This window comes from Eretmochelys imbricata, chromosome 8, assembly GCF_965152235.1.
Source record: "Eretmochelys imbricata isolate rEreImb1 chromosome 8, rEreImb1.hap1, whole genome shotgun sequence".
Lineage (NCBI taxonomy): Eukaryota > Metazoa > Chordata > Testudines > Cheloniidae > Eretmochelys > Eretmochelys imbricata.
This window is the reverse complement of record NC_135579.1, coordinates 8,690,164-8,715,628: the sequence shown is the minus strand read 5'-3', so window position 1 is coordinate 8,715,628 and position 25,465 is coordinate 8,690,164. Positions and strand designations below refer to the sequence as shown.

The 25,465-nt window shown below is 41.8% G+C and overlaps 1 protein-coding gene across 5 annotated transcripts in view; it reads right to left on the bottom strand.

The window, feature by feature from the left end:
- MAPK9 (mitogen-activated protein kinase 9) overlaps window positions 1-24,867 on the bottom strand; it is a 79,467-nt gene extending 54,600 nt beyond the window's left edge. For 3 of the 5 annotated variants that reach the window (XR_013346867.1, XM_077824307.1, XM_077824310.1), the window contains exons 1-2: window positions 24,772-24,867; window positions 8,298-8,469 (exon numbers count right to left, since the gene is read on the bottom strand). Coding sequence is in view for 3 of the 5 variants with exons in the window: in XM_077824307.1 (XP_077680433.1) it covers window positions 8,298-8,419 (122 nt within the window). In the remaining 2 variants the exon portion in view is untranslated. Of the gene's footprint in view, window positions 1-7,609; window positions 7,847-8,297; window positions 8,470-24,381; window positions 24,486-24,771 lie in introns of those variants that run through there. The other 2 variants (XM_077824308.1, XM_077824311.1) reach the window with 2 other exon arrangements.
- Between the last annotated feature and the right edge of the window lie 598 nt (window positions 24,868-25,465).

The window sequence follows — 25,465 nt, the reverse complement described above, 5'->3', positions numbered from 1 at the left end:
ATTGTTACAGATATAGCTGCTGACAGGTATTTTTAAACAAACAAACTACCAAAATAATTGAAACTGGCATGATTATACAGTGTTATTTTGACAAAATATACATAATTTTGCAGATTTTTAATTTTTTGGCACAGAATTCCCCCAGGAGCATCAAGTTCGGTCACAAGTAGATATACTACCCCAACAGCAATGCATTCATGCATGATTTTAAGGGAAATAAAGTCCCTCATTTTATTCCAGAAGTCAGAAATCAGGTGACAAATCTGACAAACTCTCTCCGTAGGGATACAAGCAAGTCAGTAGCCACAACTTTCATCCATTCCATTTTTGCTGATCTACAGGAGGGGCCCTGACAACATATGTCAAATTAAATTGTGTATGCTGTACATACAGCCTAAGGAAAGAAACGCGGTCGGCTGCTACAAACAGAAAGAAATGAGTTAAAGGTTTTATGATTGTTTAACCAGTATGAAAGCAGGTTTGAAACTGTAACATATTAAAGAAAACCAAGGACTCCAATACTTAGTAGTATTACAAACTGACACTTAAAAAAAGCCAAAAGGTCTATACCATAATCAAGTACTCATTTTCAAATGCTCTATAATTCACTATTTGTTTACAGTGAGAAACGTCATATAACTTTTCAGACCACTGAGCAAGAAGTATTTTTTCTTCCTTATCATTCTAAATTCGAACACCTAGTTTTAGAAGGATTCACTGTAAGGAAAAGACAGACATCTACATGAAAACTGCTACTGGTAAAAAATGTCATGAAAGTCTGATTTTACCAAAATTTGCTTAATTTTCCTTAACACCTGGGCTAATAATGGGAAGTCTATTAAATAAGTTTTCTTCCACATGAACGAGATACTCTTCCAACATCCCATATCACACAGTGATTCTCTTACAGATATTTGAAATTAAAAACATCCACCTGTGTGAATTCTTCACAATTCTAATTCAGAAGAAAGACTGTTTAGGGCATTCACCGCTGGCAATAGTGGTTTTCTGTAGCATTCTGCTTGAACAGCAAACCATAATGCAGACAAAGAATGCACTTACAGTCCCATGTGAAAGATATCACTAATAATTTTATGATCAGAGCTGCATCAGGAAATACAATAATTTTAAGAAGTGACATTTGTCAGATTGAGAAAAATGTACCATGACTTTTATTAATTTACATCCCCGTACACAAGAAATTCAAAACACCAGTTTCTGCCCTTATATAAAATACATACACATCCAGAAGATCCAAGGATTTAATATCCTCCCTGCCCCTACTCTTACCTCTCTCTCTGTCTAGGCATTTATACAATGCTCATTGCTGTGGTAATCAAGTAATACTCTGTCTACTAAAAAAGAAAAATCTATTTGAACTACAGTAGGCTAGAATTAATTTGTACACTGCCAATTTCACCACTTTGACTCTTCCCCCTCCTTTCCAAAAAAGTTTACAAGTCGAAACACAAACCCTTAGGTCAAGTGCCCAGGGTTGTGAGTTCAATCCTTGAGGGGGCCATTTAGGGATCTGGAGAAAACTTGGGGATTGGTCCTGCAGGGGGTTGGACTAGATGACCTCCTGAGGTCCCTTCCAACCCTGATATTCTATGAAAGTGCTATTTGCGATTGTGTTGCTCTGATTATTATTGGGCAAGAATGGTTCTTGTCAACTATCTGTCCTTTACAAATATAGGCTTTTCATCTTCACCATTAATTAGGCACTGTGCCTTTGCTCTCAACTAGTCTGTGAAGGGTACTGGAATGAAAGAAACTATATACAGTAAGTTATTGCATTACATGCCTTATGATCGCTCTCAGTAAAGCATCTCTTTAAGAATAAATTACTTGGCTCCCATAGTCAGTTTAATCTTAGGAACCTATATGTTTAAGTCTTAAGATATCTATGCCATCTCTTTTTGTAATACTGTTTAAAAACCATGCGATATATCATTTTGAAACGTTTCTTCTAGTACAGACATTGGCACAGGCAACATCTCAGAAATGAAAAAAGCAGGATCCTCAAGATCATGGCTTAGCTGCCTGAAGGGGCCTGATATAGGAATATTTTTGGAATAGGGAAGAAGCTAAGCAGGGAAAATTAGGGAGTCCATGGGGGAGGTGGGAACTTGAAGAGAGCCAGGAAATCAAAGTCTATAGGAAACAGGGTGGATAAAAATCAATTTTAAATGAATAAATGAATAAATAAATGAAATGAAAAATTTGATTTTTTATTTAAATTGGATTTTTTTGTTAAATGCTTTTTCAGGAAAAAACCTATCTAAAGATCATTTTAATTAAGACACATTATAGCTCAAAGATATCTCATCATGGAATAGGGATTATACATTCTAATTCTATAGTATGAGACAATATATTCATGCAATGTTTAAGAAAAGTTTTGTAAATGAGTTTCAATAGTTCATAGATTAGGGACCCAATCTTATAGGGCTCCAGGGGTTTCTGTATAGATTAGTTAGGTTAATCTTTCTATCTACCCAATGGGACTCAGTGCTCAGTATTGAAGATACCATCAGAGATGCTTAGTTTTGCAGTTCTCAGACTGAGAATTTGTGTCTCCAGAGATAACATGCTTGTTAACAGCAAAAATGTTTTAAAATAAATAAATAATATATAGAGGAGAAATAACAGACCTCAACCCTATTGTCTCTCTGCAAATTTGTGTACACAGAGTCAATCCCTTACCTCTCTCTAAAAGTGCAAAGTTTCAAAAAGTTCAATGAATAGAAGATTGTTGGGGGTGGAATAGATCTGGACAAGGAGAAATAGTCTGGAGAGAAATATGAGAAGGGAGGGACACACAGTAGAAACAAAAGTGAAACTATTGGAGCAGCATATTCCGGAAGTCTTGGAGGTCTTTCTGAGTATAGCCTTAATTGATTTGAGATCTACCATACCATTCTCTCACTAGAAGGGAAAACCGATAATGGCAGCAGGCCATAAAAGAGACCCAGTTTGGGAATATTTTAATGAAGTTCCTCTACCTGTGGGTAAGAAGGGCATGCGTGCAAAATGCAAACAGTGCAACAAAGAAATGCAAGGCCTGGTTGCCCAAATGAAACAACATCATGAGAAGTGTTTCTTCTCAGGAGGAAGCTGTGATGAAGAAGATGAAAGGAACATGTCTGAACATGCAGGATCTTCAGGTTGGTAAACTTTTTCATTTCATACTTCTTTCTTAATGACTGCCTGTCTACCTTCTGGACTATTCTTGAATTCTGTTTGAGCAAAAAATACAGTTGTTACTCTATGGTACTACCATTTTAGATGCAGTTATGATAAAAAAAATAAACAGGCAGATCTTCCTTTTACAATTTCACCTTTAAAGTAGTACTGAGTGTCAGTGAATGCAATGAGTAATACTAAATGAGCAGTATGTAATAATAATTACATAACTGCATTGACTTATTTTGTTTAGGAGAATCCATCCTCAACATACAAGATTCTGAAGACTATCCACCTTCAAGATCACCATAATTTTCTATAGTTTCAGAGTTATCTGCCAATGATAGCATTTCAGGCACATCATGTATGTCACCTATCCACAGTATATCATCTGTAGCAAAAAGAAAAAAAAAATCTCCATCATCCAGAAATAACCATAGATAAGTTTGTGATAAGACCAGCAGATTACAAAAAGAGAAAACTGATGAAAAAATTGGCCGGTTTCTTTATGCAACAAACCCTCCTTTCCATATGATTGAGAACCAACACTTCATTAACAGTGTTCAGTCATTAAGACCAAGATACAGTCCACCCAACAGAGCAGATGTCGCAAATTGCTCAATAAAGTAGATGAAAGAAACTGAGCAGTGTGCAAAAGACCTAGAGGGCGAAATTGTTAACCTGAGTGTTGATGGGTGGAGCAATGCCCACAATGATCCTGTTGTATGTGCTTGTGTGACAACAGAAGAAGGGAATGTCTTCCTCGCACACTGCAGAATACGTACAAGAAGTAGCAGTAAAAGCTATAACTGTGAAAAAAAAATTCAAATGTTGAGTATGCAGCTTGGTCACAGACAATGTATCCAAGATGAGAAGAAATTTAGAAGAAAACCCCAAGCTAATAACATACGGCTGCAGTGCTCATTTGATGCACCCTGAACTTCAGTGTTCCAGAAGTAAAGGCTAATGTTGTTGAAATTGCAAAATAATTCCATAACAACCACTTTGCAGAAGCTGCTCTGAAAAAAGTGGGAGGAACCAAGCTAACTCTCCCACAAGACATGCAATGGAACTCAGCACTGGACTGTTTTGAGCACTATATTAAGAACTGGCCTAATCTGATGATAGTTTGTGAACAAAATCGTGAAAAAAATAGATGGCACTTTCATAGCAAAAGTTCTCAACATGGGGCTTAACAGAAATGTTGAACACATGCTGAGTACCCTGAAGCCTATTTCTGTAGCCTTGAACAAAATGCAGGGGCATAGCTGTTTTATTGCTGATGCTGTTGAAATTTGGAAGGAACTGAGTGAGATCGTAAAAAGAGAAATATGCAATGACAGAGTTAAATTACAAGCATTAAACATGCGGCAAGCACTATCTCCAGCTGATTTTCTTGCAAATATTCTCAATACCTGGTACCAGGGTCAAACCTTAACTGCTGAAGAGGAACTGGCTATGACATGAACATCCAGCAATCATCCCTCCATAATGCCAACAATAATAAACTTCAGAGCTAAGAGTGAACCATTCAAGAAATATATTTTTTTTCTAATTATGTTTTAAAGAAAGTCACACCAGTGAACTGGTGGAGGTCACTTAAGCACTTGGATTCAGAGACTGTTGAAGTGATAATCCCACTTTTAACAGCAGTAGCTTCTTCTGCTGGTGTAAAAAGAATATTTTCTTCCTTTGGACTAATTCATTCCAAATTGAGAAATCGTTTGGGAACTGAAAAAGCAGGAAAGCCTGTTCTTCTTCTCCAGATTATGAACAAACAGGAAAATGAAGGTGAAGACGACTGAAAAGCATGAAGAGGTAAACGGGTGGGGTCCGCGCACCCGTGGACGGTGTGAGGCTGGTAGTGGCCCCCGGCACTCCGGGACCGGGTCTTCTTGGAGTCGGGTTGCTTGGGAATGCAGCCCAAAGCTGGTGGTAAACTCCATCTGAGGCTAAATACTGAGTTAGCTGCAGAAGCCAAGATTTTAAGTTTCTCATGTTGACCTGGCTGACATAGTCTATTTAACTTCTGGGTTTTTTTAAAAAATATTTCATTTAAAATGGTCTTTAACTAAAATAGTTAACAAAAACAATCCTGATTTTAAAAATTTGAATGTTTAACTAAATTCAAAAATTCATATGCTTGTTTTGTTAAAATATTTTATGTTTGCTGTTGAAGAAAAAAATCCAGAATACATGACGTTGTTGTTTTAGTTAAATAAAAATTTTAATGTCTGTCTGGTGATGTTCTCCTCAATACAGCATGGCAAGAAAATCCTCCAAATATTTATGATTAACCTGTTGAATTGGAAATAGTTCACCTCCCAATGACTTCATAAATATCTGCTTCAATTACCTTTGGTAAATGAAAAAACCAAACAATCATTCATTTTCTGATATAGCTGTAAAACTAATCTGAAAAGTTTTCAAAATAAATCACTTTAAAAAATGTATAGTGTGTACCTTCTAAAAATGAAACCTACATCTCTGAGTTGTGAAGAATATGTATTAAGGTTATAACAACCAATAAGAATGCTCTTTTTTGTAGAAATCCATGATTAAATCAAGTCTTCCTGATTAGTGATTTAAACCATGATTTAAATCAATTTGATTTAAATCAAATCCCCCCTGATAGGAAAGAGCCATTTGGAGAGGAAAGGGAAGAATATGAAGGGGGGGAAAGGAAAAGGAAAAAAAAAAAAGTGTGTTGAAAGAGGTATGTAAAACGCTGGTAGATTTAGTCTTACCATAAAAGCTCAAACACATTAATAGTCACAAACTATGAAAGAAACAGAATCTTGGTGGGAAAACCTGAGTTTTATACTTTGTCTACAGTATAAAAGGACAATATGTGATTAGTCCCCTTAAACAGGTAGGGAGGAGAGTTAAAACACTCCCTTAAGGAATCAAGTTCTTTGAGCTCCTTCCAAAAAATCTTTATTTTGTATTTGAGGTTTAAAAGGAGACTCCCTCTACCAGCTAACACCAACAATAGATACTAGAACAAATTTGTTACTTCTTTGCACATACAATATCAACCAAAAGGAAAAGTGGAACAGTATTAACATTGGTTCTTAGTAAAACCTCGGCAACTCTCATTGCTCCTATTCTCATATTGTTAAGGAAATAACTAACTCCAAATCTCCTGTAGTTAAAATGATGAACTGAGTAATGGGAATCCCCCCACCAATTATTCAGAGCTCAACTGGATTTTGACAGATTAATAAACGTTTTTTTAAAATTAACCTTATGATTAACCAAAAAACCCTTTTCTAAAAAGACAAAAAAACCTATTTCCTGGAAGCTACAACTTTCCAGCTAGCAAACTGGAAGTACAACAGTTAGGGGACCAGATCATTCTTTTGTACTGAAAGCACTGGATTATTACTGCTGATTTTTGGCACGTTTCCATACATATTTTACAAGATGTAGTTTTAGCTGCTATTTCTTTAATTGGCAGACAGTTTTCAGAAGATGAGAAATGGTGTATCTCTGATTTGTATTCCTCCCCTGCCTCTTCAATCCAGAATACTCAGACCATACCATTAAAATCAGATCATCCCTCCTCCTACCCTACAGCCTGACCTCAGCACTGGACCTCACCTTAAGGGAACAATCTGGTTTGTAGCAGAAGTGAAGTGCGACAGATCAGAAATGCACCATATTTAGAAAAGAAAGGGTGGTCATTTCTTTCTTAAATTCCTCATGCCATCTTGTACTAATATAAAGAAATGAAAGTTAACAAAAAAATGTATTAATCTGAAAAAATTTAAACGGTATACTGAAGTTTACCTAATCCCTGTTTTAGAGAGAGTCCATTATGTCAATGTGGGCAGCCACAAACTATGACACATATTGTTGAGGACTGATAAATGACTCAATTTCCTTGAGGTCTTCATGCCTTGAACATCATTGATAAGAACTTGGCTTTGCTCGGCTCGACAGGATTGCATACACCAAATAAATAAATAAACCTAATCACTAATATCTAACATGTAGTGACTACATATACCCCACTCAAACACACAAATTTCAAAGAAGAATGGAAGTTTCCATTTTTTTTTTTTTTTTTTTTTTACTTCTTGCCTAATAGCAAGACAATGGCATTTCAGACACATCCACAACCGTTGAAAATGGGAGAGATTAAATAAATTTGTTTCACATACATATATAAAAGGTAGAAAAATATTTTTTTAAAAAAGTGTACGTTTAAAGTGTAACAGCCCCAGGGGCTGTTACTCTAACTCAATACCAGGGTATTCCTGGTAATGCCTTTCTGCCCCCTAGACCACTGGTATCCTTTTACAGTTACCTACACATTCCTGCTAGTACCAAATAAGTTTTGCCCAATAAAATATGGGCCTGACAGGTAATCTGGGTAGAGCTGATATCTGCAGTCTAGAAAACATTTGAAAAGTTTTACCTTTAAGCTGGCCCAGTGCTGTGGTGCCATACAAGAGACTAAGGTTCAGGATCAGACTAACGATTCGCACATCCTGGGGCAGTGGAGGCTGGACACATAGTTGAGGTGACACACCAAGGAAGAGACGGCCAGCCCAACCCCTCACACAGCATCCCTTTCTGGTTAATCCATGGAGTGACAATGACATTGATTTGCCTCATCCTGCCAGTTAATGGCAAGGCACTGCATTGATGGCTCCTAGAAATGGATAGGAGTGATTGGGAATAAAAGGGGGGAGAAAAAGGGGGCCAGGATGAAGAAACGAGTAAAACCCAGAATCTTTCACCATCTCATTGTCATACCTTACACTGTAATATCATAACTACATGGGGAATGTAAGAACTAGAAATAAAAATAAAATGGTTAATGAGAAGGAAATTTGCTACCCATTTTAACAACTTATGCAGATATCTAGAAATTTAAATTTTGTTTCCTAAAACAAAAATTCAGTACTAGAAACTAGAGCAAGCAGGTATTGTAGAACCTGCCTAGTTCATAATCCTGTAGCAAAAGATAAAAGTATTAATTACAACCTGAATTTTATATTCTGGCACCTATATAGTTTACCTTTTCATTATACCAAGAGTATGTTCACATTTTGCTTTGTATTTAAAATTGTTTGTGTATAAATAAAGTTTGTATTACTCACCAAACAATGCCCTGCGCCCCAGATCCTATGGGCTTCAATTGTTGATACCGTTTTAGTACAGTGAATGTGGAATCTGCGACTTGAACACTGTAAAAATGACTATCACATTTACTGTCACTCATGTTGCAGAGTCATGTAATTTTCCCCAAGGACCTGGCACAGTTTTCAAGATCTTTAAACACAAAAAGAGATATTGAACAATTGTTTATTCTAACAGGAAAATTCATTAAAATATTTTCAATATTTTCTGTATAACAATTTTTCAATACATATACTATTTAGTAAACGATTTTTTTCATCAGGAATTGTTATTCGTGCTTTGGTTTATTATTAATACATAAGGTACCCATATGCAAGATGGCAAAAATAAATGGACTCTTCACAGATTTAAACAAATTAAGCATTCTTTATCTAGCTACCAGTTCTTGTAAAATAAGATACACAGAAATCTTTATGGATGAAATCATTGCTAAATAGAGCAACTGTTTCCCTCATCACCCCAAGAAGCAACTTTCTTTTGCTGATTCAAACGGCAGAATTTAAAACATTCCATGGGACTGTGATTAAACCAGCAATCTTTAAGGGGGAGAATGTAAAACCTATATCTGGAGTTGTTATGCTATTACTATTGTATATGACTGCAATCTCATGGCAAAATGCAACATTTGTTTGTGCATTTCAAGAGCAGATAACAGGCATGGAAGTCAGTAACACAAATGGGTAGAGCACACTGACTGGCCTGGCAAGCAATGGGAAAAGCCATGATAACAGGAAGAAACAGAATTGCAAAAAGACATAAAAGTGTGTTCAAGGACTTTGAAATTTATGCAGAAAGAAGCACAGAGCCATAAAGGGACTCAGGAGAAGGGATGAGGTGATCAGAGCAATAACAAAAAGAAAAGGAGTACTTGTGGCACCTTAGAGACTAACCAATTTATTTGAGCATGAGCTTTCGTGAGCTACAGCTCACTTCATCGGATGCATACCGTGGAAACTGCAGCAGACATTATATACACACAGAGATCATGAAACAATACCTCCTCCCACCCCACTGTCCTGCTGGTAATAGCTTATCTAAAGTGATCATCAAGTTGGGCCATTTCCAGCACAAATCCAGGTTTTCTCACCCTCCACCCCCCCACACACAAACTCACTCTCCTGCTGGTAATAGCCCATCCAAAGTGACAACTCTCTTCACAATGTGCATGATAATCAAGGTGGGCCTTGTTTTTTCCTAGCCCCCCCCCAAGACGTTCTGGTTAAACTTGGATTTAAACTTGGAGAGTGGTCAGTTTGGATGAGCTATTGCAACAGCAGGAGTGAGTTTGTGTGTGTGTGTGTGTCCCCGGGAAAAAAGGGGGTGGGGGGTGAGAGAGCCTGGATTTGTGCTGGACATGGCCCACCTTGATTACCATGCACATTGTAGGGAGAGTGGTCACTTTGGATGAGCTATTACCAGCAGGATAGTGAGTTTGTGTGTGTGGTTTTTGGAGGGGGGTGAGGGGGTGAGAGAACCTGGATTTGTGCAGGAAATGGCCCACCTTGATTATCATGCACATTGTGAAGAGAGTTGTCACTTTGGTTGGGCTATTACCAGCAGGAGAGTGAGTTTGTGCGGGGGCGGGGTGGAGGGTGAGAAAACCTGGATTTGTGCTGGAAATGGCCCAACTTGATGATCACTTTAGATAAGCTATTACCAGCAGGACAGTGGGGTGGGAGGAGGTATTGTTTCATGATCTCTGTGTGTATATAATGTCTGCTGCAGTTTCCACGGTATGCATCCGATGAAGTAAGCTGTAGCTCACGAAAGCTCATGCTCAAATAAACTGGTTAGTCTCTAAGGTGCCACAAGTACTCCTTTTCTTTTTGCGAATACAGACTAACACGGCTGCTACTCTGAAACAGAGCAATAACAGTAGATGTATATCTTAACTTTAGTAAGGCTTTTGATACTGTCTCACATGACCTTCTCATAAACAAACCAGGAAAATACAACCTAGATGGAGCTACTATAAGGTGGGTGCGTAACTGGTTAGAAAACTGTTTCCAGAGAGTAGTTTTCTGTGGTTCACAGTCATGCTGGAAGGGCATAACGAATGGGGTCCTGCGAGGATCAGTTCTGGGTCTGGTTCTGTTCAATATCATCATTTATGATTTAGATAATGGCATAGAGAGTTTGCAGGCAATACCAAGCTGGGAGGGATTGAAAGTGCTTTGGAGGGTAGAATTACCTTTAACATAAAATTTGAAGGAGGAAAAAAAAGCAACAACTTTTGGCTTTTCAGGTTTGGTTCTTTGACTGTGATCAATACCAAAACGCCCTACTTTTTGCAAGATTCATGACTGCAGACACTTAATATGTTCTAATAAAAACTTTACTATGGCCAATGAGCTATTGAAAAGTCACATTATGTAGAACTACAAATCCTGGAGCTTCCTTCAAAAAAGACTAAGATCTCCTACTCCTTTCACCCATCTTTCTACGAAAGAAAAATTCCATGCATTTTCAGTTGAGAATAAAATGTTGAGAAATTCCAAGAGCTAAACTAGAAATAAATCTATAACCATATAAATCATGGAAAGAAGTCTTACATGTGAAGTACAACAAATTTCAAGTACCAACACTAAATTAATTAAAAAGAAAAGGAGTACTTGTGGCACCTTAGAGACTAACCAATTTATTTGAGCATAAGCTTTCGTGAGCTGATGAAGTGAGCTGTAGCTCACGAAAGCTTATGCTCAAATAAATTGGTTAGTCTCTAAGGTGCCACAAGTACTCCTTTTCTTTTTGCGAACACTCTAAAGGTAACTGTAGTTTGTCAAAAAAAAGTGTTCTCTAAACTAGCATGTTACCTATTGTCTCAGCTGTTTCATTTACTACACTGATGAGATTAAGACTGATGTGATAGCCTTCTGAATGTATTTTCTTTTGGACATTGTTGGACATTCCAAGAAATTCTGTTCAATGGCACAGGTGTATAGCTAAAAGAATTACCAGTTGGGTTTGAACATTTGTTTTTTCTAAAACCACAAATTTTCACATAAATCTGCAACAAAAAAGTCTTTTGAAAAGCCACGTCCCCATGTTTTAACACATCCAGTTCTGTTTTTGAAGACCGATTATTACTAGTCTATCGATGATATATTTATTTGCCTATTACTACAGATATAAACATAACCAGCAGACACCTGCCTAAGGGAAGGTACGTTCAGTAAAACTCCAGTCTCCCTTCTCTCCACCATATGAACAGTTCATTCTTAACTGGCAGGATTGCAAGAGTTAAATCAGCCAGTCATCTCTTTGCCTCATACAAAAAAGGAAGAGAGGCAAAGAATTTGCAATATAATTTCTAATCAACACAAAATATCCTTAATTGTGATTCACATAATTCTTTGCTGGTACCCTGCAAAAAACAGACAGGTGATAGTTCTCATACATGTTTCCAGGTTTCAGTGGTAGCCGTGTTAGTCTGCAACACAAAAAAAGTGAGGAGTCCTTGTGGCACCTTAGAGACTAACAAATGTATTTAGGCATAAGCTTTCGTGGGCTAGAACCCACTTCATCAGATGTATGAAGTAAAAGACATAGGAGCAGGTATAAATACATGAAAGGATGTGGGTTGCTTTATCAAGTGTTAGGTCAGTCTAATGAGATAAATCAATTAACAGCAGGATACCAAGGGAGGAGAAATAACTTTTGAAGTGGTAAGAGAGTGGCCCATTACAGATAGTTGATAAGAAGGTGTGAGTAACAGTTGGGGGAAATTAGTATTGGGGAAATTAAGTTTAGGTTTTGTAATGACCCACACACTCCCAGTCTTTATTCAGGCCTAATCTGATGGTATCTAGTTTGCAAATTAATTCCAGTTCTGCAGCTTCACCTTGGAGTCTGTTTTTGAAGTCTTTTTGTTGAAGAATTGCCACTTTGAGGTCTGTTATTGAGTGACCAGAGAGATTGAAGTGTTCTCCTATTGGTTTTTGAATGTTATGATTCCTGATGTCAGATTTGTGTCCATTTATTCCTTTGCGTAGAGACTGTCCGGTTTGGCCAATGTATATGGCAGAGGGCCGTTGCTGGCACATGATGGCATATATAACATTGGTAGATGTGCAAGTGAACGAGCCCCGGATGGTGTGGCTGATGTTGTTAGGTCCTGTGATGGTGTCCCTTGAATAGATATGTGGACAGAGTTGGCACCAGGGTTTGGTCCCTGGGTTCGTGTTTTTGTTGTGTGGTGTGTAGTTACTGGTGAGTATTTGCTTCAGGTTGGAGTCTGTCTGTAAGCAAGGACTGGCCTGTCTCCCAAAGTTGGTGAGAGTGAGGGGCTGTCCTTCAGGATAGGTTGTAGATCAGGGGAGGGCAAACTTTTTGGCTCGAGGGCCACATCGGGCAATACAAATTGTATGACGGGCCATGAATACTCACAAAATTGGGGTTGGGGTGGGGGAGGGGGTGCGGGCTCTGGGGTGGGGATCAGGGCTTTGGGGTGCAGGAGGATGATGTGGGCTGGGATTGAGGATAGTGGAGAGCAGGAGGAGGATCAGGACTGGGGCAGGGGGCTGGGGCATGGGGCAAGGCTGAGAGATGCAGGCTTCGAGCGGTGCTTACCTCAAGTGGCTCCCGGAGGCAGTGGCATGTCCCTTCTCCGGCTCCTACACGGAGACGTGGCCAGGCGGTTCTGCATGCTGCCCCATCCGCAGGCACCGCCCCTGCAGCTCCCATTGGAGCACGTAGGAGCCAGAGTGGAGCCACGCCACGGCTTCTGAGAGCTGCGTTTTGCGGCCCCCGACCCAGCACTTCGGCCGGAGTGCCAGAGCGGGGCCAAGCCGGGTGGTGCAGACCCAACCCAGAGTCCCAGCTGGAGCGCCGGAGCAGGGTCGAGCCACGTGGTGTGGCTCGCAGGCCAGCTTAAAATGGCTCGCAGGTCGTATCTGGCCTGCGAGCCGTAGTTTGCCCACCCCGTTGTAGATCCTTGATGATGCGCTGGAGAGGTTTTAGTTGGGGGCTGTAGGTGACAGCTAGTGGCATTCTGTTACTTTCTTTGTTGGGCCAGTCTTGTAGTAGGTGACTTCTCGGTACCCTTCTGGCTCTGTCAATCTGTTTCTTCACTTCACCAGGTGGGTATTGCAGTTTTAAGAACGCTTGATCATCTTCCTTTCCAAATGCAAACAAATGGACATAATACCAAAAGGACTGAAGGTAAAAAGCCATTACAATCAACATATCACACAGATTATAGCGAGAGATTATGCCACACACACTCAAACAAACTGCAGAACCACCTGATCAACATCCTATACAGCAAAACAAGAGAAGATTAAGAATGAACTCTCAAAACTAGAAACTCTCTTAAAAAATCAGCCTTCCACATAAACTCTCTTGTGGCTGCACTTTACAAAAACTAGACAAGCCATTTACAACACACATTTTGCATCTCTACAGAGGAAAAAGGACACTAAACTATCTAAACTCCTACATACCACAAGGGACCACAACAGTGCTTCCCTTAACTCACCTAACAATATTGTTAATCTATCCAGCTATCCTCTTAGCCCGACAGAAGAGTCTGTCCTATCTCAGGTCTCTCCTTCAGCCCCACCACCCACACAAACATGATGCAGTTCTGCGGTGACCTAGAATCCTACTTTCGACATCTCTGACTCAAGGAATATTTCCAACACACCACTGAACAGCATATTAACAAGCAGGAAGCTTCCTACCAACACTACAAAAAGAAGGATTCTGAGTGGACTCCTCCTGAAGGTCGAAACAGACTGGACTTCTACACAGAGTGCTTCCATCGATGTGCACAAGCTGAAATTGTGGAAAAGCAGCATCGCTTGCCCCATAACCTCAGCCGTGCAGAACACAATGTCATCCACAGCCTCAGAAACAACTCTGACATCATAATCAAAAAGGCTGACAAAGGAGGTGCTGTCGTCATCATGAATAGGTCGGAATATGAACAAGAGGTCTGCTAGACAACTCTCTGACACCACATTCTAGAGGCCATTACCATCTGACCCCACTGAGGATTACCAAAAGAAACTACACCATCTGCTCAAGAAACTCCCTAAAGAAGCACAGGAATAAATCTACACTGACACACCCCTAGAGCCCCAGCCAGGGGTATTCTACCTGCTACCCAAAATCCATAAAACTGGGAAGCCTGGATGCCCGATCATCTCAGGCATTGGCACGCTGACAGCAGGATTATCTGGTTATGTAGACTCTCCTCAGGCCCTATGCTACCAGCCAGCTATCTTCGAGACACCACTGACTTCCTGAGGAAACCATAATCCTTTGATGATCTTCCAGAAAACACCATCCTAGCCACTATGGATGTAGAAGCCCTCTACACCCACATTCCACACAAAGATGGACTACAAACCATCAGGAATAGCATCCCCGTTACCATCACGGGAAACCTGGTGGCTGAACTTTGTACACACCCACAACTATTTCAGATCTGGGGACAATTTATACCTTCAAGTCAGTGGGACTGCTATGTGTACCCCCTTGGCCCCTCAATATGTTAACATTTTTATGGCTGACTTAGAACAACGCTTCCTCAGCTCTTGTCCCCTTATGCCCCTACTCTACTTCCGCTACACTGATGACATCTTCATCATCTGGACCCATGGGAAGGAGGCTCTTGAGGAATTCCACCAAGATTTCAATGATTTCCACCCTACCATCAACCTCAGCCTAGACCAGTCCACAGAAGAGGTCCACTTCCTAGACACTACAGTGCTAATAAGCAATGGTCACATAAACACCACCCTAATACTGGAAACCTACTGACCGCTATACTTACCTACATGCTTCCAGCTTTCATCCAGACCACATCATACAATCCATTGTCTACAGCCAAGCTCTAAGATACCACCGCATTTGCTCCAATCCCTCAGACAGAGACAAACACTGACAGAATCTCTATCAAGTGTTCTTAAAACTGCAATACCCACCTCGTGAAGGGAAGAAACAGATTGACAGAGCCAGAAGGGTACCGAGAAGTCACTTACTACAAGACTGGCCCAACAAAGAAAGTAACAGAACACCACTAGCCGTCACCTACAGACCCAACTAAAACCTCTCCAGCACATCATCAAGGAGGCATGTAGGTAAGTATAGCAGTCAGTAGGTTTCCAGTATAGGGTGGTGTTTATGTGACCACTGCTTATTAGCACCCCACTTTTGAAAGATGATCCCTCAGTCTCCCAACCTGAAGCAAATACTCACCTGCAACCACACACCACACAACAAAAACACTAACCCAGGAACCTATCCTTGCAACGGGGCCCGATGCCGGCCCTGTCCACATATCATAGAATCATAGAATATCAGGGTTGGAAGGGACCTCAGGAGGTCATCTAGTCCAACCCCCTGCTCAAAGCAGGACCAATCCCCAATTAACTCAAATATCTATTCAAGGGACACCATCACAGGACCTACTATCAGCCACACCATCCAGGGCTCATTCACCTGCACATCTACCAATGTGATATATGCCATCATGTGCCAGCAATGCCCCTCTGTCATGTGCATTGGCCAAACCGGGCAGTCTCTAAGCAGGGGAGTGAATGGACACAGGAATCATAACATTCAAAAACCAGCAGGAGAACACTTTAAGTCTGTTATTGAATGACCAGAGAGGCTGAAGGTGACAATTTTGCAACAGAAAAGCTTTAAGAACAGACTCCAACAAGAAACTGTTGAACTAGTATTAATTTGCAACTAGATACCATTAACTTGGACTTGAATAGAGACTGGGAGTGGCTGGGTCATTACACAAATTGAATCTATTTCCCCATGTTAAGTATCCTCATACCTTCTTGTCAACTGTCTGAAATGGGCCATCTTGATTATCACTACAAAAGGTTTTTTTCCTCCTGCTGATAATAGCTCATCTTAATTAATTAGCCTCTTAGAGTTGGTATGGCAACTTCCACCTTTTCATGTTCTCTGTATGTATATATATCTTCTTACTATATGTTCCATTCTAGACATCTGATGAAGTGGGCTGTAGCTCACGAAAGCTTGTGCTCCAATAAATCTGCTAGTCTCTAAGGTGCCACAAGTACTCCTGTTCTTTTTGCAGATACAGACAAACAGGGCTGCTACTCTGAAAACCATTAAAAAATTGGTTTTACATCTCTCTTTAAGAAAGCACACCTAGGAAATTACATACAAAAAAATGTTAAAAGAATGTTAGTTAGGCTGCAAAGTTTCAAGCGCTGTGAAAATGTTTAAAAATGCCACATTTACAGTTGCCCATAAAAACCTTAATTCAGCTCCCTTGTGTATATGCATTATGATCTTTAATTACATTATCACACAATTTTTTTCCATAGACCCTTCCTCCCATTCAGTGAACAGGCTGGATGCACCTGGGGGTCAAATTAAGGTTTCATAAGTCACCATAAATTTGGCCATTTTCTAACTTTCAAGTGTTTGACTCTGCAACCTAGTTTCATTTGCTGAAATAGAAATACATTAAAGCAAAAAATCAACGATCTTTTCAAGATTTAAAGCCACTGGAACTGGCCTTTTAAAAAAAATTAACATTCCAGTTAACATTTAAAAAATGTCAAAATACTTAATTCACTGAGGCTGACAGAATAGATAATGAAGATAATTACTTTTCTCTTGGTTTTAATAGAAAAGCACTCACTTTTAAGCACTGTTTTGGGAATGTTTCATCACGTATTTTAAATGTTTGTGTATATTTGGAGTTTTTGCTTTCAATTGTTTAAATCCACTGTTTATATTTTCTTTATAAACAAACAAGTATATAAAACAATACATTTATATAAAGCCAGCAAAAGTAGAGTGCTTTTCCAGTTGAAATCATTGTGAAAACTTTTCTCTGTCACAGGAAAGATGGCAGTCTCCATGAAGTAAGGTTAAGCTCAGAGCCATCCATATTGCTACAGAAATGTGATAAATATATTAAAACCCAGAGTATATAATTTTTGCTGGTTTTGATATTTTCATTTGTCTGTCTGTGATGTGATAATTTTTGAATGCAGCATCTGATCAATTCCATTAGAGGATACATTGAGCCCCCTAGCATCTGATTAGCAGACCAATTAGCTTCAGCTACTGTCTTCAGATTAAAGAACCCAGCTGATGACAGCCATGAAAATCTTCCAGCATAACATCATTCATTTTAGCTCTGTTACAAAAGATTTTAAAATGTTGACCGCCTGAATGACTTATCCCCCAGATAGAAAGAAACAATACTGGTGAAGGAGAAGATGCAAACAGGGCGAGCACACAGAGCTCCTTACATGGGAGAGGCGAATGAGGGACCTGGTATGGAGGATGTGACGGATGGGTCACAGAAACCCCCTTGGGACTGCCACCTGATGTGCTGAGACTACCTCTGAGCCTGTTTTCCCTGCCATCTTGGGACTTCAGTACCTTGCCTTGTTGAACCAGACACACGAGTCTGCTCCAACACAGACCCAGGGTCTGAACCATGTGCCCCAAAGCTGCAGACTTAACTGAAAACAGCTTAAGAAGTGCTCCTGTCTCTAGCATCCAGACACCCAGCTCCCAATGGAATCCAAAGCCCAAATGAATCTGTTTTACTCTGAATAGAGCTCATACAGGGTAAACTCATAAATTGTCCGCCCTCTATAACACTGATAGAGAGATATGCCCAGCTGATTGCTCCCCCAGCATTAATTACTTACTCTGGGTTAATTAATAAACAAAAGCGATCGTATTAAGTATAAAAAGTAGGATTTAAGTGGCTTCAAGTGAGGACAGAACAAAGTAAGTTACCAAGCAAAATAAAACAAAACAAGCCAGTCTAAGCCTAATACATTATGAAACCGATTACAGATAAAATCTCACCCTCAGAGATGTTCCAATAAACTTCTTTCACAGACTAGATTCCTTCTTAGTCTAGGCCCAATCCTCTCCGCGGTACAGTTCTTGTTAGCTCCAGCTCAGGTGGCAACTAGGGGATTTATCATGACTGGAACCTCCTTTGTTCTGTTCCACCCCCTTATACAGCTTTGCACAAGGTGGGAATCTTTTGTCTCTCTGGGTCTCCACCCCTCCTTCTAAATGGAAAAGCCCCAGGTTTAAGATGGATTCCAGTATCAGCTGACATGGTCACATGTCCTGTGAGACCCCAAGCCTTCATTCTTCCTGGCCTGACTCACAGAAAGGCTTGCAAGTAAACAGACCCATTTACAACCAATTGTACTAGTTGATGGGAGCCATCAAGATTCCAAACCACCATTAATGGCCCACACTTTGCATAATTACGATAGGACCTCAAGTTATATTTCATATTTCTAGTTTTAGATACAAGAATGATACATTTATAGAGGCAGGATGACCACACTCAGATAAGATTTGTAATGATACCTTACAAGAGACCTTTTGCATGAAGCATATTCTATAGAATATCAGGGTTGGAAGGGACCTCAGAAGGTCATCTAGTCCAACCCCCTGCTCAAAGCAGGACCAATCCCCAATTTTTGCCCCAGATCCCTAAATGGCCCCCTCAAGGATTGAACTCACAACCCTGGGTTTAGCAGGCCAGAGCTCAAACCACTGAGCTATCCCTCCCCAAGTTACACTATATTCACACTCATTAGCATATTTTCTTAAAATCATATGGAGTGCAATGTAACAGAGGGAAAGGGGGAAATAGGGGGCACCATATGGTGGAGAGGGAAATGGGAGACAATGGGCAGAGGCACAGGGATCATACAGAGTCCTGGCAAGGAAGTGGAGGTGGGGAGAAGGGAGGCACACTGAGGTCTTGGTAGGCAGACTCAAGTATGGGAGTAGGAGGAATATGGAGCACAATAGCTCCTGGTGTTGGGGGGAGCAGTGGGAGGGGGGTACAAAGTCCCTGATATGAGGGAGAGGATAGAAGGGCTGCAGGGAGTCCCTGAAATATTGGGGGACAGGACAGTGCACACCGGGAGTTTGTGTAGGGAATGGATTGATGCAAAGAACCCTGGTGTGTCAGTGAGCTCAGTCCACCGAAGCAACAAAGTGTGCGACCCTGTAGAACAGGCCTAATAGGATTTAAAGAGCTGTTCAAGAGAGTACCTTATTACATCCAGGTACTGTAAGAATACTAAACTTTAAATAAATAAAGAGGAGAAACAGCCTAACTTTCCAAAAAAGTTATAAAGAGAGATTCATAATGAGCCATAAAGAGAATTGTTGATAAATTCAGAATTTTTTGAACAATCCTCCCTCTTCCAAAGCTCTTTCAGACATCCGAGTCACACCAGTGAGTTCTGAGAACTCTGTAAAGCAGAGTTCCAATTTTTACTATATTTTAATTTTCAGACCATTAGTTTTATATTTTGTTTTATGGGAGAGGATTAAGACAATCTTCGTCACACTTTCAAATTGAGGAGGGATAGCTGAAAGAATACAAACTATAAAGTGGGAATTTTTTTAAACTACATAATGGGGGCATTAGATTAGTAGTCAAAACTTTAAAATATCACCACCATAGTATCCAAGCACCTATAACATAATTCCTTCCCTAAAATTAAGCAGTTTATTGCTGTTCTCTCCATCATTCCCTCCCCTATTTTGCAAAAAGAACAGAAGTACTTGTGGCACCTTAGAGGCTAACAAATTTATTTGAGCATAAGCTTTCGTGCGCTACAGCCCACTTCCATCGGATGCATGCAGTGGAAAATACAGTAGGACGATTTTATATACACAGAGAATATGAAACAATGGGTGTTACCATACACACTGTAACGAGAGTGATCAGTTAAGGTGAGCTATTACTAGCAGGAGAAAAAAAAAATTCTGCAAATTTTAGGTTCTCAGCCGCCCATCCCCTTGAGGAGTCCCCTCTCTTTCTTATTCTCTCTGAGTAAGGGTCGCCACATGGGTAATTAGTGTGCGGCAAGCAGGTATGCTGTAGATTTATACTCCATTTTGCCATGCACTAAATCTCTGCATGGACAAGCCCTGCAGACCAGAGGAAAGGCAAGGTTTTAAGCATCACCCACCAATCTTCAGCATTTGAGCGGGTGGCAGAACTGTGGTCAGCAACTGAGTAGAACTGACGTGAGCAAAGTTAGCACTGGACAAGGACAAAGTTAAACCCCAAAGTAAAGAAAAGATCACAGCTACTTGTCCTAATTGCAGCAACTGGCTGGGTAACAGGGATGGGACAATTTCCCAGCACACTACAAGAAGGCTGTGACAGGAGGAAACGGGCCAGAGTTTGCTGCTATTAGGAGCCAGACCCTCCTTAGGCCTTATCTTCACTAGGAAGAAAAGGTCCTTACTCCTGGGGGCATTCTGCACCAAAAAGTTAAAAATTCTACACACAATATTTTAAAATTCTGCCAAGTTCTGCAAATTTATTTCAAAATACGGACAAACTTTTTTTACAGGTAACTATACAGACACACACAAAGATTCCCCCAGGATTAGAGAGTTAAAGAAACCCCTATGACAACCCGGTTCCTGTTTCTCTACCCCCACTCCCTCCCCCCTCACCCCTGCAAGCCCAACCGGGGGGGCCAGACACCCACAACCTCTACCCCTCAGAGCCCAGCCATGGCCCCCCCAGCCAATATACTCAAACCCACTCCCCCACAGAGCCCAGCTGCAGGGGCCGCCTAATCCAGATACCCACACTCCCTCCCCTCCAGAGCCCACCTATGGGTCCCCCTTGCCCAGATACCCGCACCCACTCCCACTCAGAGCCCAGCCACAAGGCCGCCCCTTGCCAGATACCCACACCCCTCCTTCCCAGAACCCAGCCATGTCTCCCCCAGCCCGGACACCTGCCTTCCCCTCCCCCCAGAGCCCAGGGATCCAGAGGGAGAAACAGCCCGATGCACCACTCTCTCCTTCTCTCAGGGCATGCTGGGAACTGCAGCTGCCAGGAACACTCTAGCTCCCTCTTCCTCTCCCCAGCAGTGACTTCTATGTGCCAGCTGAGCTCTGCTGGGTCCTAGTGGCAGATAGCAGCACTGCAGCCCATTTCTTTTGGGGAAAGGAAATTCTGCGTGCATGTTAATTTCTGCAAAATTCTGCACTGCGCAGTGGCACAGAATTCCCCCAGGAGTAAAAGGTGTATTGATAACTAGAGGCAAATTTCTAGCAGAGAAAAGGCAGTTTGTAGTTTTCATACAAATCAGTAGGTGAAGTTAGAGACTAGGCTCGCTCACAGGCTTCAACTCAACCTGCTAACGCAAGTGAAGAATACAAACTGCCTTGTCTTTACCAGGATTTTACCGTGAGCTAGCTAACTTGAGTTAAGAACACTTTTTTTCTGATAGCATTAAAGATGAAGCATTAAAGGAAGGAGGAAGCTATGAGCTCAAATGGCATTTTGACAGAATTTGACTGTATAAAACAATCCTAAAATTAAGCTGATTTAGAAGCCAGGATAAAGGCTCTCTGAACTACTGACTGTTGGAAGCTGGTTTGATTAGGGTTTGAGACCACCAGCTTTGTCAGTCAACTAGATTTCTTGACTCTCAAGTACCAGGCTCTTAACTGACAATAGCTTATTTGACCTATCATATATGTCCTGGGTATGTAAAGCACATTCCATACATCCTGACTGTAGACCAGTATCAGTAGGCCCAACACTGATATGAAAAGTAAAGGACTCCACTGGAATTTAGCATCACATTCAATTTAAAAAAACAGAAGTTTTCAGTTACTGGTGTCCTCATTTTATTTAGTGAAACACTTATCAATATTGAAACAGAAAACTAAGGTATTCATACTATGAAAGGTGGACAGTGATGACAATCTCACTAACATCTTCATAAACTGACGTCTCATGAATCACTACTATATACTACCAATTAAAAAAGATTATACAAAAGTGATAAATATGCACATGGTGCATAAAAAAGCAGCATACATACACTGGGTGGTCCAATCTGAAAGTTATTTTGTTTTCCAACTAGTTGCAACCACAAGAAAAGTTCCAGAACCACAAGGCTAATATAGTATGTCAGATGCAGTAAACTTGTGAATACATTTTAGCTTACATGCACTATTTAAAGTGTAATTACAGTCAGGAGAGTGACGATGCAAAAGTGGCATGTTCTTACTAAACGGATCCATTTTCTGTATATCTTCAAGTCACATCTGCTTACTTCATTGCCATACCAAATTACTACTGTTAGTACTTCACTCTAAATACAGGTCTGGAGAAAGGCGCTTCTACAAAATTGATGTTTATGTTTTTTGTTGAAGAATCTTTATTGCTGGCAATGAAGGGCAAAGATTCTCATGGATCATAACCTGATTTTTAAATCCCAGGCTGAGATTCCAATACTGGTAGTTAGGATAAAATTTGTAAGGTTATAAATGAAAAGACGAAGTCACCGAGACAAGAAATAGGAAGTCTCAGTGTCACTTTTTTGTTTTTAACTATCATTTTTTGTACCATAAATGCACTTAACCCTAGCATGTAACTTTATTGGTCCCCAGTCTGCTCTGCCCCCAGCTCTACTCTAGCCTAGGCCCAGGTCCAGCCACTAGCTCCCGCCTATGGCTCCAGCTCCATTCCCAACCGCGGACCCCCAGTTCCAGTCCTGCCCGTGGCCCCGCTCCCAGCCGCTGCCCCAGCTTCAGCCCCACTTCTCACCCATGGCCCCCTGCTCCCACCCGTGGCCCCCTGCTCCCGACCACATTTACAGCCCCACTCCCAGCCAAAGTTCCACTCCTGACACTCCGCCGCAAGCCCGCTCCCGGCCCCGGCTGCAGACCCACTCCGGCCCCGATCATGACTCTGAACACCCTGGAATGTTAGACTTTTTAAAATAAGCAGTTTTTAACCTAATAACCTTGATAGTGAATTAGTTCTTGAAAAGCAATAAGTTGAGACAGCATCTTAGTTCTGAAGGTAAAGTTCTGTCACTGCTGGTGTATACTGTGTAGCAATAGGCCAGACCAGACTACGTGATTTTAATGGTCCTGAAATCTATTCAGTTGAACTACTATTGAAATCTAGTAGTTATGACAGCTACTAACAAAACAGAAGTAACGTACATAAAATACAAGAAACCAATAATTAACGTCAAGCAATTAGAATGAAATGGTATACACTCCTAGAGATTCAAAAGATCTTCAGATTAGACGTTTAGCAACTAAAGCGTCTAGACTGCTGCAGTGATTGTACTCATTCTCCAAGCAAAGGGCTCGTCAGCAGCTACCTCTAAAGCACATTTTAGCAGCATAGCCAGTGACACCAGGGTGGACCTCAGCAACCCAGGGCTGGCAAGACTTGAGAGGGCTCTCAAATATGTATTTTCTATACCAGATTACACTGCCATGAAGTGATTTAACAGATTTAAAGAGTGGATCTTTAAAAAAAATTCTTGATTGTGAAATGATTCTGGTTTAGCAAAGAGAAAGTTTAAGTCATATTGATAGGTAAATTTTTAATCACATTTTTACACTTTGGAGCAACACTGCCAATTGATTATTTGGGATGACACCTTTTTCCAGATCAGTCATACTCAATGACAGGTTTCAGAGTAGCATCCGTGTTAGTCTGTATTCGCAAAAAGAAAAGGAGTACTTGTGGCACCTTAGCGACTAACAAATTTATTTTAGCATAAGCATCCGATGAAGTGAGCTGTAGCTCACGAAAGCTTATGCTCAAATAAATTTGTTAGTCTCTAAGGTGCCACAAGTCCTCCTTTTCTTTTTGAGTCATACTCAATGTTTGCTGCTCAAGATGCAGGGGGCTTCTATACCGATTTAATGTTCCAGAAACGCAGACTGGCATCCTGACAATAATACACCAGTTGCCCTGAGAAGACGTGCTCCTTTTAAACCACGGGGCCCATGCACATCAGCAAGACAACTCGACCAACATCTCAGTGCAGGGAACAGTCCTTAAGTACCCGACCTGTCACTGAGCAATAAACGCTGCTCGGGTTCTCTGGGGAAGCCTATTAACAATGCATTTCCCACAGAGTTTATTACACCCGTGGGGATCGGGGGGGGGGGGAGATTCCTTCCCCACACCCCATAGTCCAGCTACTAACGCGCACCCCGCACCCCCCCGGCAGCACGAGGCTATGGCGGGCGGGCATTCACCTGAGACCGTCTCTGCGGCAGCCCGCAGCAGGACGGAGGATGCGAGCCGAGGGCGCGAGAGGCGGCCGTTTGGCGAAAACACAGCCCCGGCCCGCGGCGGGGCAGCTCCAGGGCCACCGCCTCGGGCCGAGCCCCAGCGGCAGCCCGCCGGGCAACGCGGCGGAGGAGGGGCAACAGGGAAAGTTTCCGGTGACAGCTCCGCGCTGAGGGGAGCGGGCTCGGCAAGCCGGACCCGCACGGGGTGGCGGGCTCGGGCTCAAGTCCCCCTACAACTGGCCCCAAGGCCTGGAGACTCGCCCTCCGCCCCCCTTCCGCCCGGCTACAGAAACCGCCCGGCCGCAGTTTCCCCTTTTCCCCCTCCCGCTGTCTCCTCCTCCTGTCCTCCCTCACCGTCTGCTCCTGAAGCTCGGCGCTTGGCTCCCGCCGCGGTAGCTGCTTCACTCCTCCACCTCCCCAGGCCGCCCTAGCCACAATGGCCTCTCGTCGCGGCCCCCTGACGGGCCGCGCCAGGTCCGGACCCGCTGATGAGCAGCCACACTACCCAGTCACCGCTCAGCGCCTGCCGGCCGGAGCCAATCAGCCTGTGGAGGCGGGACCCTCTAGCCACTACATAAGGAAGAGGAGGCGCGGGGGGCTGCTGCAGTTAGAGGTGGGGAGGTTAGGGGGTCGGTTAGTGTTAGCGGCGTCGCTGCCGCCGCGTGCTGATGGCATCGTTCGATGTCATAGTCTCCCCCTCATTGTGATGTAATCAGTGTAATATCACCTCACCCCCCCAGTGTCATTATGAGATGCTTGACACCCTCACTTCAGGGTAAAGCACCCTTGTCAGGGCCGTGATGTCAACCCTTCACCACAAACTGCCATGAGGTGAAGTCATGGGGGACCCTCATATTGCCACAAGGTGATGCCATCCCCTTTCCACAGTATCCATCCGATGAAGTGAGCTGTAGCTCAGGAAAGCTTATGCTCAAATAAATTGGTTAGTTGCTAAGGTGCCACAAGTCCTCCTTTTCTTTTTGCGAATACAGACTAACACGGCTGTTACTCTGAAACCTCCTGTCAGGATGTCACTTGGTGCTCATTG